The following is a 14,221-nucleotide window of genomic DNA, read 5'->3' on the forward strand; positions in this document are numbered from 1 at the left end:
CCAAGGACAGGCCCAGGAAAATGATGAGCACCTTGCTATAGTCCTCTTGGTTACCCTACAATACCAAGGTTGGGCAGTGACTCCCTGAGGAAGAAAGTAGTAGCAGTTGGAAGGAGCCTAAAAGAGACCTTGAGAAAAAAAGGCCCAGACTTCTATCAGCATAGTGGAAACATATCATTTCTGCAAATAAACCTCAGCATCTCCTGATTCTAGCATCCAGCAATAAAAATAGATTCCTGAGCCCTCCTCCAGACTATTTTGTCAAAACCTTTAGGAGAGGGACCTAATGTATTTTAACAAACAACCAAAGTAAGTAAGTAATTCTTTTTTTTTTTTTTTTTTTTCTTTTGAGCCAGAGTCTCACTTTGTTGCCCAGGCTGGAGTGCAGTGGTGTGATCTCAGCTCACTGCAACCTCTGCTTCCCAGGTTCAAGCGATTCTCCTGCCTCCGCTTCCTGAGTAGCTGGGACTACAGGCATGCATCACTGCGCCCAGCTAACTTTTATATTTTTAGAGACGGGGTTCACCAGGTTGGCCAGGCTGGTCTTGAACTCCTGACCTCGTGATCCGCCAGCCTCGGCCTCCAAAGTGCTGGGATTACAGGCCTGAGCCACCGCGCCCGGCTACAACCAAAGTAATTCTTTTTTTTTTTTTTTTTTTTTTTTTTGAGACAGAGTCTCGCTCTGTCGCCCGGGCTGGAGTGCAGTGGCGCAATCTCGGCTCACTGCAAGCTCCGCCTCCCGGGTTCACGCCATTCTCCTGTCTCAGCCTCCAAGTAGCTGGGACTACAGGCGCCCGCCACCGCGCCCAGCTAATTTTTTGTATTTTTTAGTAGAGACGGGGTTTCACCGTGGTCTCGATCTCCTGACCTCGTGATCCGCTCGCCTCGGCCTCCCAAAGTGCTGGGATTACAAGCGTGAGCCACCGCGCCCGGCCCAAAGTAATTCTTAAGAAAAGGAAGGATGGTGGGTCACTTCCTTAATAGGAGGGCAGATTTTTATTCCTTGATGTGAGATGTTCCTGGGTAGGGGGTAGAGATTCTGCAGACCCCTAAAATCTCATCAGCTTTTGGAATAAGATACAGAGAAGTAATGGAAACCCATATGGTGATTTGGATTTAAGTCTTGGTTCTGCTGTGACCTTGGGCAAGTCACTTAAACCCTCTGTGTCTTGATTTTCTCAGCTGCAAAACTGGAATGCTGATAATAACAATATCTCATTTGGTTGTTGTAATAATCAAATGAGAAAGTAGATGTGAAAACCCTTTGTAAGTTATAAAGTTCAATACGATGTGTTAATATTATCTTGAGTTCACACCACCTACACATGCAGGTCCTTATCTTTTAAAATATTGAGTTCCTCAATATTTATATTTATATCCTTCCAGGGATAATCAATGTCTGCTGATATGAAGGAGCAGTGTTTGGCCATGAAAAAAAAAAGTCTTTATTCTGAGACAAAGATTCCCAAAAGAATGATGACTCTGAGAGGATGTGCCAGAATTTCTGGTGAAGGAGAGGAGGAGTGAGATTTTTTTTTTTTTTTGGGGGGGGGTACATGCGCACAATGTGCAGGTTTATTACATATGTATCCATGTGCCATGTTGTTTTGCTGCACCCATTAACTCGTCATTTAGCATTAGGTATATCTCCTAATGCTGTCCCTCCCCCCTCCCCCCACCCCACAACAGTCCCCGGAGTGTGATGTTCCCCTTCCTGTGTCCATGAGAGATTTTTTTGTTGTTGTTGTTGAGATGGAGACTCGCTCTGTCACCCAGGCTGGAGTGCGTTCTCATGATCTCAGCTCACTGCAACCTCTGCCTCCTGGGTTCAAGCGATTGTCGTGCCTTAGCCTCCCGAGTAGCTGAGATCACAGGCGTGCGCCACCACACCTGGCTAATTTTTTCTATATTTAGTAGAGATGGGTTTTCACCATGTTGGCCAGGCCAGTCTGGAACTCCTGACCTCAGGTGATCCACCTGCCTTGGCCTCCCAAAGTGCTGGGATTACAGGTGTGAGAAACCGCACCTGGCCGACAAGTGAGATTTTTATGTTTATCAAAAGGAGTCTTGGGTTAAAAAAGAAAAGCTTGAGAAATAGTTTTAAAGCCAGAAGACTCCAGCTCTATTCTCTCTGTTTTTCACTTGCTTTGTGACCCTGGTCAAGTCTCTGCCTTTTTAATAGGCCTGTTTCCTCATCTAAAAAATTCAGGGCTAATATTGAGTGAGTTAAGACTCATGGACTTTAATTTGTTAAAATATTTCTTGTAGCAACTCATAATGCTGGGAGGTAAAATCAAGTATAAAAGAAAAAGAGGGCTGGGCATGGTGGCTCACACCTGTAATCCCAGCACTTTGGGAGGCCAAGGCAGGCGGATCATGAGGTCAATAGATCAAAACCATCCTGACCAACATGGTGAAACCCCGTCTCTACTAAAAATACAAAAACTAGCTGGGCGTGCTGGCGCGCGCCTGTAGTCCCAGCTACTCAGGAGGCTGAGGCAGGAGAATTGCTTGAACCGTGGAGGCAGAGGTTGCAGTGAGCCAGGATTGCGCCACTGCACTCCAGCCTGGCCAGAGTGAGACACATCTCAAAAAAAAAAAAAAAAAAAAAAAAAGACAAAAGAAAAAGTTTTATATAAAATGAAGACATAAAAAGTTATGTGCCTGACTGGGCGCAATGGCTCATGCCTGTAATCCCAGCACTTTGGGAGGCTGAGGCAGGTGGATCACTTGAGGTCAGGGGTTTGAAACTAGCACGGCCAACATAGTGAAACCCCACCTCTACTAAAAATACAAAAATTAACCGGGCATGGTGGCACGTGCCTGTAATCCCAGCTACTCAGGAGGCTGAGGCAGGAGAATCACTTGAACCTGGGAGGCGGAGGTTGCAGTGAGCTGAGATGGTGCCACTGCACTTCAGCCTGGGTGACAGAGGGAGACTCTGTCTCAAAAAAAAAGTTATGTGCCTTCAGCTATGTAGTTCGCAAAAAGTAAATAACTCAAGGAGTTAACTCCTCCAGTGTAAACTATTTGAGCTGGAAAACTGCACTTGACTTTCTTTTTAAAGCGTCATTAATCTGTCAGAAAACAGCTGAAAGTAGGTGTGATGTGGAAGGGCTGATGTGACCACAAGTATTTGCCATCACTTTCCTGGTGGAGGATCCATTTTCTCACAGGGAGAATCTCAGATGGCTCTGGGTTTTTTTTTTTTTGAGACAGAGTCTCGCTCTGTCGCCCAGGCTGGAGTGCAATGGCGCGATATTGGCTCACTGCAACCTTCGCCTCCTGGGTTCAAGCAATTCTCCCACCTCAGCCTCCTGAGTAGCTGGGATTACAGGAGTACGCCACCACACCCAGCTAATTTTCGTATTTTTAGTAGAGATGGGGTTTCACCATGTTGGTTAGGCTGGTCTCAAACTCCTGACCTCGTGATCCACCTGCCTCGGCCTCCCAGAGTGCTGGGATTACAGGTGTGAGCCACCACGCCCAGCCGGCTCTGTGCTTTTGAATTCATAACTTGAGAGGATGGCCTGATAGGAACCTGACCAGAGGTTATCTATGCAGTGCCAAGTGAGAGAGAAGTCCAGTGAGCCTCTGGAGCCCCAGTACTCTTTGCTCAGACCCCAGGTTCTGCTCCATCTCATGGCTACTCTGCCACACACCATGCAGCAAGGATACTCTTCCAACCTGTGAAATTCAGGTCAGAGAATATACACTTGTAAAACAGAACATGCTCCTTTGCCAAACAGCCAAGTGGCTCCTAAAGAATGATCTTCAACATCTGAACCATTTCTAACATGGATGTTATTTTATTTAAACTTGACCCCCACCTATGCTCAAATACCACTTGGGAAGTCTTGGTTATCCCCATGGTACAAGTTCTCTGGTCTAAATACCACTACAAGACTTATAACATCAAAGAGCCTACCACAAAGTTAGTGTCTCAGTCCATGCTTATTGGGTGCTGATCCCAATAGTCTATCAGTAAATTCTGACCTACAGAGCATAGTTTTAGAGGAATGCATTGAAACTACCCAATTTCTGCGGCCTGTGTGATAAAACCATCACCAGCCTCATACCAAAGCTACATGACCTTTGTTCACACTGCTGAGAAAAAGTTAAACTAAGTTGTGTACAGCTCCCTGTTTTGTACTTTCTAGGGCAAAGTCTGTACTCTGCTAATCAGGCAACCTCTGGGAATTCCTTTTGGGAACCCAAAAAATTGGATTAATCATTGTTTACGTTTATAGAACTTATGTGTATTAACACTCACCTCTTTGTCCATTGTAATTTGCTTGCTTATGTGTTGGATTTTATTTTATTTTATTTATTTTTTTGAGACAGTCTCAGTCTGCCACCCAGGCTGGAGTGCAGTGGTGTGGTCTCAGCTCACTGCAACCTCTGCCTCCCAGGTTCAAGCAATTCTCCTGCTTCAGCCTCCGGAGTAGTTGGGATTACAGGCACGCACCACCATGCTCTGCTAATTTTTGTATTTTTAGTAGAGATGGGGTTTCACCATGTTGGCCAGGCTGGTCTCAAACTCCTGACCTCAGGTTGCTCCCTGCCTCAGCCTCCAAAAGTGTTGGGATTACAGGCGTGAGCCACCACACCCAGCCATGTGTTGTATTTCATGAAGACACCATCCCATGATTCTGCTAAGCAAACGTATTGCTGGAAGATAAGTACTTAATCAAGTATTTACTGAATTTCTCCTATGGATTCTGCCCGTGTGTGTGTGTATGTGTGTGTGTGTGTGTATATATATATATACTTTTTTTTTTTTTTTGAGACAGAGTCTCCCTCTGTCGCCCAGGCTGGAGTGCAGTGGCGCAATCTCGGATCATTGCAACCTCTGCCTCCCAGGTTCAAGTGATTCTCCTGCCTCAGCCTCCCAAGTAGCTGGGATTACAGGCACCCACCGCCATGCCCAGCTAATTTTTGTATTTTTAGTAGAGGCAGGGTTTCATCATATTGGCCAGGCTGGTCTCAAACTCCTGACCTCAAGTGATCTGCCCCTCGGCCTCCCAAAGTGTTGGGATTACAGGCGTGAGCCACTGCACCCGGCCCCAAATATAATTAAGTACCTGCGTCAAAGAGCTCATAGTCCAATTGGGAATACAAGTCTAAACACACATCAACCTGTAAATAAAATTAAATATCCAATGATTCTGGAAATAATATAAGGATATGCTACACAACAATATAAAGATATTCCCATGTCATCATACTACCGGTATATTTTACTTACTTACTGTCTTATCTTTCTCCACTAGACTGGAAGCTCCAAGAGAGGAGGAAAATTTTTAAAAATTCAGCGCTATTTCCCCAGTGTCTGGCATGTAACTAGTGGTTAATAAATGTTTGTTGATTGAATGAATGCGAAGTCAATTCCCTAGAATAGACAGGGAAAAGGAAGTCTTACTGGAGTGGTTCCCCTAGCCTGAGCCTTGATTTAGCAACACTTACTCAGCTTGCTTACAGCAATCTATAGGTTTTGGCGAACAATCTCTTCTTTATTTTTATGAGAAGAAAATGTGACACAATTGAAAAAGAAGGTGGGCGTGGGATGAAAAGAATTTAAATTGGGTGTTAGAGGACCTCAGTTCATTTATAAAAGGAAAGGTTTGTCCTTGACTCAATGAATTTCATACATTGTCTTAATGCAGAACTATTTTCAAACAAAACCCCAGTAATGAAACAGTTCAAGGCAGAGCTGCTGTGGTTGATTTTGGGGTGGCATGGCGGAGTTGGCAGGGAAGGTCCATCTACTTGGTTCCTTCACCTCTACTACAAAGCTATAGCTTCTGAGAAATTCTGGGAACATAGTTTGAAACACTGGATTGAGGGAACACTGGAGACTCTCCTCTCTCAAAATTCTATTAATGGACTCAGGGGAGGAAGGCCAAGGTCTTGGTGAGGGAAGACGTGGGCTCTCTTCTGGTCTCTGCCACTTTATGCTGAGGGAGTACCAGGAGTCACCTCTCCAAAGAGAGAGAAAAAATTGTGGCCTGGGCCAAGGCCAATGGCCCTTCTCACAGCTAGACACAGGGAGCTAGAAGCCATATTTCTCTTGACTGGATGGAGATTGATGAGGGCTTACTGACTTGTGTGACCTGGTCTTGCCTCTCCCTTTGCTGCCTCCCCATCCGCACCCCCAAAGCTCAGAAATAAAGGCACCTAAGTTCACTTGGCAATTTCTCTGGGGTTCAAAGTTAATCAGAATCTCATACACAACGTAAATACTCAGTCTGGCACTAACCCAGATGAGACAAGGGCGTGAGTCACTTGTCACCATCCTCCATCTTGTGCAGCTGGTCCATCTGTTTAGCTGTGCAGAAGCAAGCCCTGTAAGAGGGTTCAAACAAAGCCTAACAGAAAAGGGTTTAATGAAGGGAGTATTTACTAGGATGTGATTAGGTTTAAGAAAACCAGCCGGGCGTGGTGGCTCACGCCTGTAATCCCAGCACTTTGGGAGGGCGAGGCGAGAGGATCACTTGAGCCCAGGAGTTCGAGACCAGCCTGGGCAACATATGGAGACCTCATCTTTACTAAATTAAAAAAAAAAAAAGAAAGAAAGAAAAGAAAACCCTCAAGACTTTAAAGCACCCACGGACTAGCAACAGCTCGAAGCTTTATCATCACGAGGCCTGAAAGAACAAGGGGAGGGAGCTGTTACCAACTAACAGTTGTTGCTCAGGGAACTGACAATACCATCTCCATGTTACAAGTGATCAAACTAAGGAGAATGAGAAGATAAGGAACCCAGGATGTGGAATCCCGGGGGAAGAAATTTAGTGAATCTGAAGCATCTAGCGGCTACCAAGGCACTTTAGAGACTTCCCCCGTGGAGGGTTAAGCAACCAGCCTCACCTTGATCTTCCCGGCCGCCCCTAGAAGTGACCGGAAAAAGAGCTCGACTATGACGACTCGGGACTACAAGTCCCGGCATGCATCTCTCCGCGTCTATTGCAAAACCTTTCAACTTTAGGATAAAAGGGCTTTTGGCAACCTTGAGCGTCGGGACCTGTAGTCGCCCCAGTTGGGGCTAGACGCTTGCCGTAGGGCACTCATTGGCGCCCAGGGCACCACCCTCTCGCCTTCGCCTCACGTAGCTTTACCAGCACGCACACACGGCGCGTGCCCACGCCCTCCGCCCCCTCCCCGGGCCTAGGGCGCAGGCGCGCGCAAGCTCCCCGGGCCCAGTAGGCTGGGGGTGGGGGAAGAAGGAGAAGGAGGGGAAGGGAGGGAGGGTTGGGTGTCTACTCTGGTGAATAGACGGCTGTGGGGCATAGAAGCGTGAAGGCCTGGCCGCCGGGCAGGTGAACTCTGCACGGGGTCTAGGGCCCGCGGAAGGGTTCGAAACCGAGTCAGCGCGCCTTGCGAGTAGGATTCACGGCACTGTGACCCGGAGGTCCTCAGGGGGCAAAGCCCCGGCCTAGGCCCCGCGGAGATGCCCAGCTGCGGTGCTTGTACTTGCGGCGCGGCTGCCGCCCGGCTCATCACCTCCTCACTCGCCTCCGCGCAGAGAGGTAACGAAATAGTGCCGCTCCTGAGCCCTCAGCCTTGGGGGAGGGGGTGGACTGACCGATGGCTGGGGGCCCTGGGGAGGGCACGAGGCCTGATGCACCTGGGGAGTGTGAGGGAATGCGCGGCGCTTTGCCCGGCACCCACCACTTTCCCCGCGGAATGGGGCTCTGCCAACCTCTGGAGCAGCCGTTGCTCAAATTGGAAGTAAACTTCTTCCCACGCGCCTGCCTGCGCGCTTTCAGGCCTGCTGACTTTGGGGCCGGAATGCGGCCACTTCGTAGAAACCCTAAAAGAGGCACAAAATGCTCCTCTTATTAAAAAATGTCTCCAGATCCCACTCAGCCCTGCCGGGGACCGCCGCCTGCCACGGCTGCGGCTCTTCTTCCGCAGCCTGGCCGGGATCCCCCTCGGGCCCGCTGGGGGCTCCAGGAGGGGCTCGGCTGAGAATCTGCCCCTACTAGGGTCCCCAGGACTCGGGGCACCCAGCTGGCCGTCCCAGACGCAAGCCGCGCGATACCCGAGATGTTACTGTCACTGTGCGGCCCAGACACTGGGACATAAACAAGGTTCACAATACTTCCCGGCGTCAGGCAAGCCCCGGGGCCCGCAGGACAGCGGCGGGAGAGATGGGGAGAGGTCCCGCAGGACAGCGGCGGGAGAGATGGGGAGAGGTCCCGCAGGACAGCGGCGGGAGAGATGGGGAGAGGTCCCGCAGGAGTTGGTTCGGAAGTACTTGGGTGTTTCAGCAGTCCTTTGCTGGCTTTCCCAACTTGACCGGGAGGTAGTTTCCTAAGAGTGGCGCATGTTGTTTACCTTTTCTTTCTGTTTATCTGAAGCTGTGAAAGAATGGCGCCCCAGCCAAGAGAGTCTGGAAAATAAACTTTTTTTTCTCTTCCTCAAATCTGTGGATGTCAGACGACGAGGCTAGATCCTGTTATAATGACTGACTTCTAGACAAATTCGTTTTATTCTGGCTTATCGGTTTATGACCCTTGGATGGATGTTTAAAAAGGCCCCTTTTATCTAACTTTTAAGCCAATTATAAAATCCTTATTGTTTACTAAATATATCTTCCAGTTTCTTTACTACAGAAGGAGGGATTGAATGAGGTAATGTGGGCAGAAGCATTTTGTAAAATGATACATAAATGTAAGGTAGTGAATTTAATCTTAAATCAATGTTAAGCCTCAACCAGTAGATGTCCCGATTCCAGGAATTCGATTTGCAAACACTTTAAAGTGACATATTTTTAATCCATCTGTCTGACATATATTAATATTTGTCGAGGGCCCACTGTGTGTCAGGCCTTCTTTTAGTGCTGGAGGCAGAGTGGTGAATAAGTCCTCACCCTCATGTTTAAATCTAGTGGAGTAGACAAAGAATAATAGTTTCCAGTGGGTGGATGAAGTATGTGTGTGTTCTCTTTGGTCAGGGACGGCTTCTTTGAAAGTGTTATTGATCTGTTCTAGCCAATAGTCCGTGAACACTTTTGAATCATAGGACATAGGCAGTTTTTTTTTTCTTTTCAAAACAACTTTCTTTTTTCTTTTCTTTTCTCTCTCCTTCCTTCCTTCCTTCTTGTCTTTCTTTCCTTTCTGTCTTTCTTTCCATCTTCTATCTGTCTTTCTATCTGTCTTATTTTTTTCTTTTTTTTTGAGACAGAGTCTTGCTCTGTCGCCCAGGCTGGAGTGCAGTGGCGAGATCTCAGCTTACTGCAAGCTCCGCCTCCCGGGTTCACACCATTCTCCTGCCTCAGCCTCCCAAGTAGCTGGGACTACAGGCGCCCGCTACCATGCCTGGCTAATTTTTTGTATTTTTAGTAGAGATGGGATTTTGCCATGTTCGTCAGGCTGGACTCCAACTCCTGGACCCTAGGATATCACCCGCCTTAGCCTCCCAAAGTGCTGGGATTACAGGCGTGAGCCACCGCACCCAGACTAGTATTTCTTTTTAAAAACAGTTGTTCTGAAATTTAGAAAGCTTTGTCTGTATGATAAAGTTCTGTAAATAGTGAAACTTAAATTGTCTTTTCTGGTTGCTGCCAGGTAATCTGGTGAAATATACTTTACAGAAATACTTCTCTTTTTTGGCTTTCAGAGCTTCTTCACCTGAGGTTTACAGGCCTCCAAAGGGTCCTTGGATAGAATTCAGAGATTCTGTGAACTTTATTTTCACTAAGCTCTTACTGAAACACGTTTCCTTAGCCTATGAATATAGGCAACACATCCACAGTAGTCTTAGAAGTGTCTGTGAATTTGTCATCAATCAGAATCAGAAATATTTTCATATCACATTATAGTTGCTGATATTTCAGAATATTGCTCATACTTTTTACTACTTTGAAATCATAGTAATTATTTAAAAAGCTGTTAGATCTTATTTAATTTTGCTTGTTAATAGGCATATTTTAAAAATTTTTTGATAACTATTTCATTATAATTTGTTTCCTTTGTTATGTATTTTATTTTATACATTTAAAAATATTATTCTGAGACGAGATCTATTCAGAGGCTTCACCAGACTGCTCAAGGGGTTCATGGCACAAAAAGTGTTAGAAACCCCAATTAGTTTGCTACAGAGCTTTATCATTTTTATGAGGATTTTATGATTGGTGAATGGTCATTTTGATTGCATCTGTCACTTTCCCTCAATTACTTTTTCTTTTTCTGTCTTTTTTTTTTTTTTTTGAGACAGAGACTCTGCTGCTCAAGCTGGAGTGCAGTGGTGCCATCTCGGCTCACTGCAACCTCTGCCTCGTTCAAGAGATTCCCCTTCCTCAGCTTCCCAAGTAGCTGGGATTACAGGCACCTGTCACCATGCCTGGCTACTTTTTGTATCTTTAGTAGAGACAGGGTTTCACCATGTTGGCCAGGCTGGTCTTAAACTCCTGACCTCAAGTGATCCACCCACCTCAACCTCCAGTGCTGGGATTACAGGCGTGAGCCATCACACCTGGCTCCTTCAATTTTTTTTATTGTGGTAAGATACATATAAGATTTACAAGACTTAACTATTTTTAGTGTATAGTTTGGTAGTATTAAGTACATTGATACTGTGCAACCATTGCCATCATCTTGTAAAACTGAAGCTCTGTACCCATTACAACAATAACTCTCCATTTTCCCCAACCCCCAGGAACTGCCATTCTACTCATTGTCTCTATGATTTTGCCTTCTAAGTACCACATATAAGTGGAATAACACAATTTTTTAAAGAATTTCTTTCTTTTGTTTTTGAGACAGAGTCTCCCTCTGTTGCCCAGGCTGGAGTGCAGTAGCACAATCTTGGCTCACTGCAACCTCTGCTTCCTGGGTTCAAGCAATTCGCCTGCCTCAGCCTCCTGAGTAGCTGGGATTACAGATGCCTGCCAGCACACCCAGCTAATTTTTGTATTTTTAGTAGAGACAGGGTTTCACCATGTAGGCCAGGCTCGTCTTGAACTCTGGGATTACAGGCATGAGCCACCGCGCCTGGCCTTAAAGAACGTTTGAAGTTTGTTTCCATTGATACAGATTTTTTTTTTTTTTTTTTTGAGATGGAGTCTCGTTCTGTCACCCAGGCTGGAGTGTGGTGGCACGACTTCAGTTCGCTGCAACCTTCGCCTCCCGGGTTCAAGCGATTATCCTGCCTCAGCCTCCCGAGTAGCTGGGATTAAAGGCGCCCACTACCATGCCTGGCTAATTTTTTTTTATTTTTAGTAGAGATGGGGTTTCACCATGTAGGCCAGGCTGGTTTTGAACTCCTGACCTCAAGTGATCTGCCTGCCTTGGCCTCCCAAAATGCTAGGATTACAGGGGTGAGCCACCACACCTGGCCCAGATAGTATTCTTCTATAATAACAGACGAGTTGCTGTCAGATGTTTATTCTCATTGGTAGAAATAATAAGAATATAGGGCATAAATAGCCTTTTTCAAAATCTTACAGGTGAGGCAGATGTTGAAGTCCATTCAAACTTTGAAAAAGTTATGACGTGGGTGATCTTGCCTTACTTACTTCCAAAGGACACATACAGAAAGAAACACCTTTATTTATTTAGAATCTTTCAGAGGCCCAGACCTGCTGGCCTGTTTTTGAAAGGACTTTGCCTCTGTTGGTGTCATTTTTTTCTCTCAGTTTATACTACTGCTGTGAAAATGATAGCTTTTTTTCAACCTCCTTTATGCTCAAGGAATTTTTGTTTCCAGGGGATTTATTGAGGCATGTCTATATTTGATGTAGATTTCCTTTTATTTTCAGGTATTTCTGGTGGTCGCATTCGTATGTCAGTTTTAGGAAGGCTTGGGACATTTGAAACTCAGATTCTGCGAAGAGCTCCTCTTAGATCCTTTACAGAAACACCAGCATACTTTGCCTCAAAAGATGGGATAAGTAAAGATGGTTCTGGAGATGGAAATAAGGTAATTATTTTATCTTACTGGCACCTGTACACATTGTGAGTTCCCTCCTTTAAAAAAATATAATAGTACTGTCTCTTACGGGCTTATATATTTTCTATAGGAAATATGAGATAGCTAAAATGATCTGAATAATTTTATGTAATTAGATGTTTCATTTTGAACCTTAAAATACTTTTATAAGGATTGCACATAGTAAGCAGTAATTAAAATTTCTAACACCCCAAAGTAGTAAAGAAGTGTCATTAAATGACTGTTAGTCAGTAGTATTGAATTAGGAATAGCCATCATTTCCTGCTTTCATATAATTCTTACAACTCATGACAGTATAGACCTCACTTTATCCTCTACCTAAAAATTTCAGATTTGTGGTATAACTTAATGGTGGGCTACACTGGTAGCCTAAAAATTTCATATTTCTGGTATAACTTTATGTTGTAGCTAGTATAACTTATGTTGGTAGTTGTATTGGGTCAGTGACTTACCAGTTTTTTTCATTATGTGAATTTGACTAACACTTGAGTTAATTTTATATGTTAGACAAAATGTGAGGCACTTACATATCCATACTTAACCTTAACAGTGACTCTGATGTGGGTAAAATTATTCCCATTTTAGAGATAAGAAAAGTTAGATCTCAGAATAGTCAGAGTCACTACCTACCATGATAGTAACTTCTGATTCAATTTCATTGAAGTGTAGTTTTTTACCCTTAGTAAATTTTCTAGTGCCTGAGTCATTGAATGAAAGCTATTTATTATATATATTGGCACATGTTATACAAAGGAGGACTACAGATATACATGTATTTACTAGAACTGATTTGATTTTTGAAGTAAATAGATCTTCTGACACCAGTAATAGAATTATAAAATATACTAATAATTTCATCCTAGAAATATAGAAAATTATAAAATTAATTACAAACAGTATTGTTTATATTTAAATTGGTTGCCTGAAACTAATAATTGACACTCTTCCTTTTTTCTCCTTCATAAACGTTAGAAATCAGCAAGTGAGGGAAGTAGTAAGAAATCAGGCTCTGGGAATTCTGGGAAAGGTGGAAACCAGCTGCGCTGTCCTAAATGTGGTGACTTGTGCACACATGTAGAGACCTTTGTGTGTAAGTATTACATCTTCTACTGTTCTTTTTTCTCTACATTTTCTATAAATTATTAAATGTATAAAAATATGTAAATTATGTAAAATGTATAAATATAGGCCAGGCGCAAATGGCTTATGCCTATAATCGCAGCACTTTGGAAGGAGGAGATGGGAGGAGCCCTTGAGCCTAGGAGTTCAAGACCTGCCTGGGCAACATGTTGAGACACCTGTCTTTACAAAAAAAAAAAAAAAAAGCCGGGTATGGTGGTGCATACCTGTGGTCCTAGCTACTTCTTTTAAGAAGGTTGAGGCTGCAGTGAGCCATGGTCATGCCACTGTACCCCATCCTGGGTGACAGAGACCCTGTCTCAAAAAAAAAAAAAAAAAAAATTATATATATATATACATATGTATATATATAAATTGTATTAAATGTGTAGAAATATGGATTATATGAAATAGATAAATGTATGTGACTTTGTATGTTATATAAATTATATGTAAATTGTATGAGCTTACCTGATTCTCTCTTATGTTCACCATATACTAGAAAATCCTCAGGACTGGTAATACTTTGCACTGTTGTGTAAGAGATAATTTAAGAAAAACATTTGCTTCTTTATTTTGCTTACTTGTGTTTATTTCAAATTAGATTTTGTGAATTTCTGGATGTGATCATTAGACTATAGGAGAACCAAGACTTATTTATTCTGTATTTATTACTATGTTCTTCAAATATATATTGAGTATCTCACATGGCTGGGAAGGCCAGTCATTCATATATTAAGGTAGTTTCCCTTAGTACTTACCAAAGGAGGCAAGCCCTCAATTCTGGGAAGCATCTGATAATTATTAATGATTCAGACACTCAGAGAAGGAAGAAATCAGGGCTGGGCACAGTGACTCACACCTGTAATCCCAGCACTTTCGGAGGCTGAGGTAGGCAGAGTGCTTGAGCCCAGAAGTTCAAAACCAGCCTGAGCAACATGGGAAAACCCCATATGTATAAAAAAATAAAATTAGCTAGGCATGGTGGTGCATGGCTATAGTTCCAGCTACTTAGGGACTGAGGTAGGAGGATCGCTTGAGCCTGGGAGGTGAGGCTGCAGCGAGCCAGCCATTGAATTCCAGCCTTGGCGACAAAGCAAGACCATGTCTCAAAAAAAGAGAAAAAGAAGGAAAAAAATCATCTATC

The 14,221-nt window shown here is 44.2% G+C and overlaps 1 protein-coding gene across 2 annotated transcripts in view; it reads left to right on the forward strand.

The window, feature by feature from the left end:
- Positions 1–6,963: 6,963 nt before the first annotated feature.
- Positions 6,964–14,221, forward strand: part of CLPX (caseinolytic mitochondrial matrix peptidase chaperone subunit X) — a 38,086-nt gene continuing 30,828 nt past the window's right edge. Inside the window, exons 1-3 of one of the 2 annotated variants that reach the window (XM_055278132.2) lie at positions 6,964–7,529; positions 11,765–11,925; positions 12,928–13,045. In XM_055278132.2, the coding sequence (XP_055134107.1) occupies positions 7,451–7,529; positions 11,765–11,925; positions 12,928–13,045 (358 nt within the window). In that variant the 5' untranslated portion in view covers positions 6,964–7,450. The remainder of the gene's footprint in view (positions 7,530–11,764; positions 11,926–12,927; positions 13,046–14,221) is intronic. The other variant, XM_055278133.2, reaches the window with a different exon arrangement.

This window comes from Symphalangus syndactylus, chromosome 5 (genome assembly GCF_028878055.3).
Source record: "Symphalangus syndactylus isolate Jambi chromosome 5, NHGRI_mSymSyn1-v2.1_pri, whole genome shotgun sequence".
In the NCBI taxonomy this organism is placed as follows: Eukaryota; Metazoa; Chordata; class Mammalia; order Primates; family Hylobatidae; genus Symphalangus; species Symphalangus syndactylus.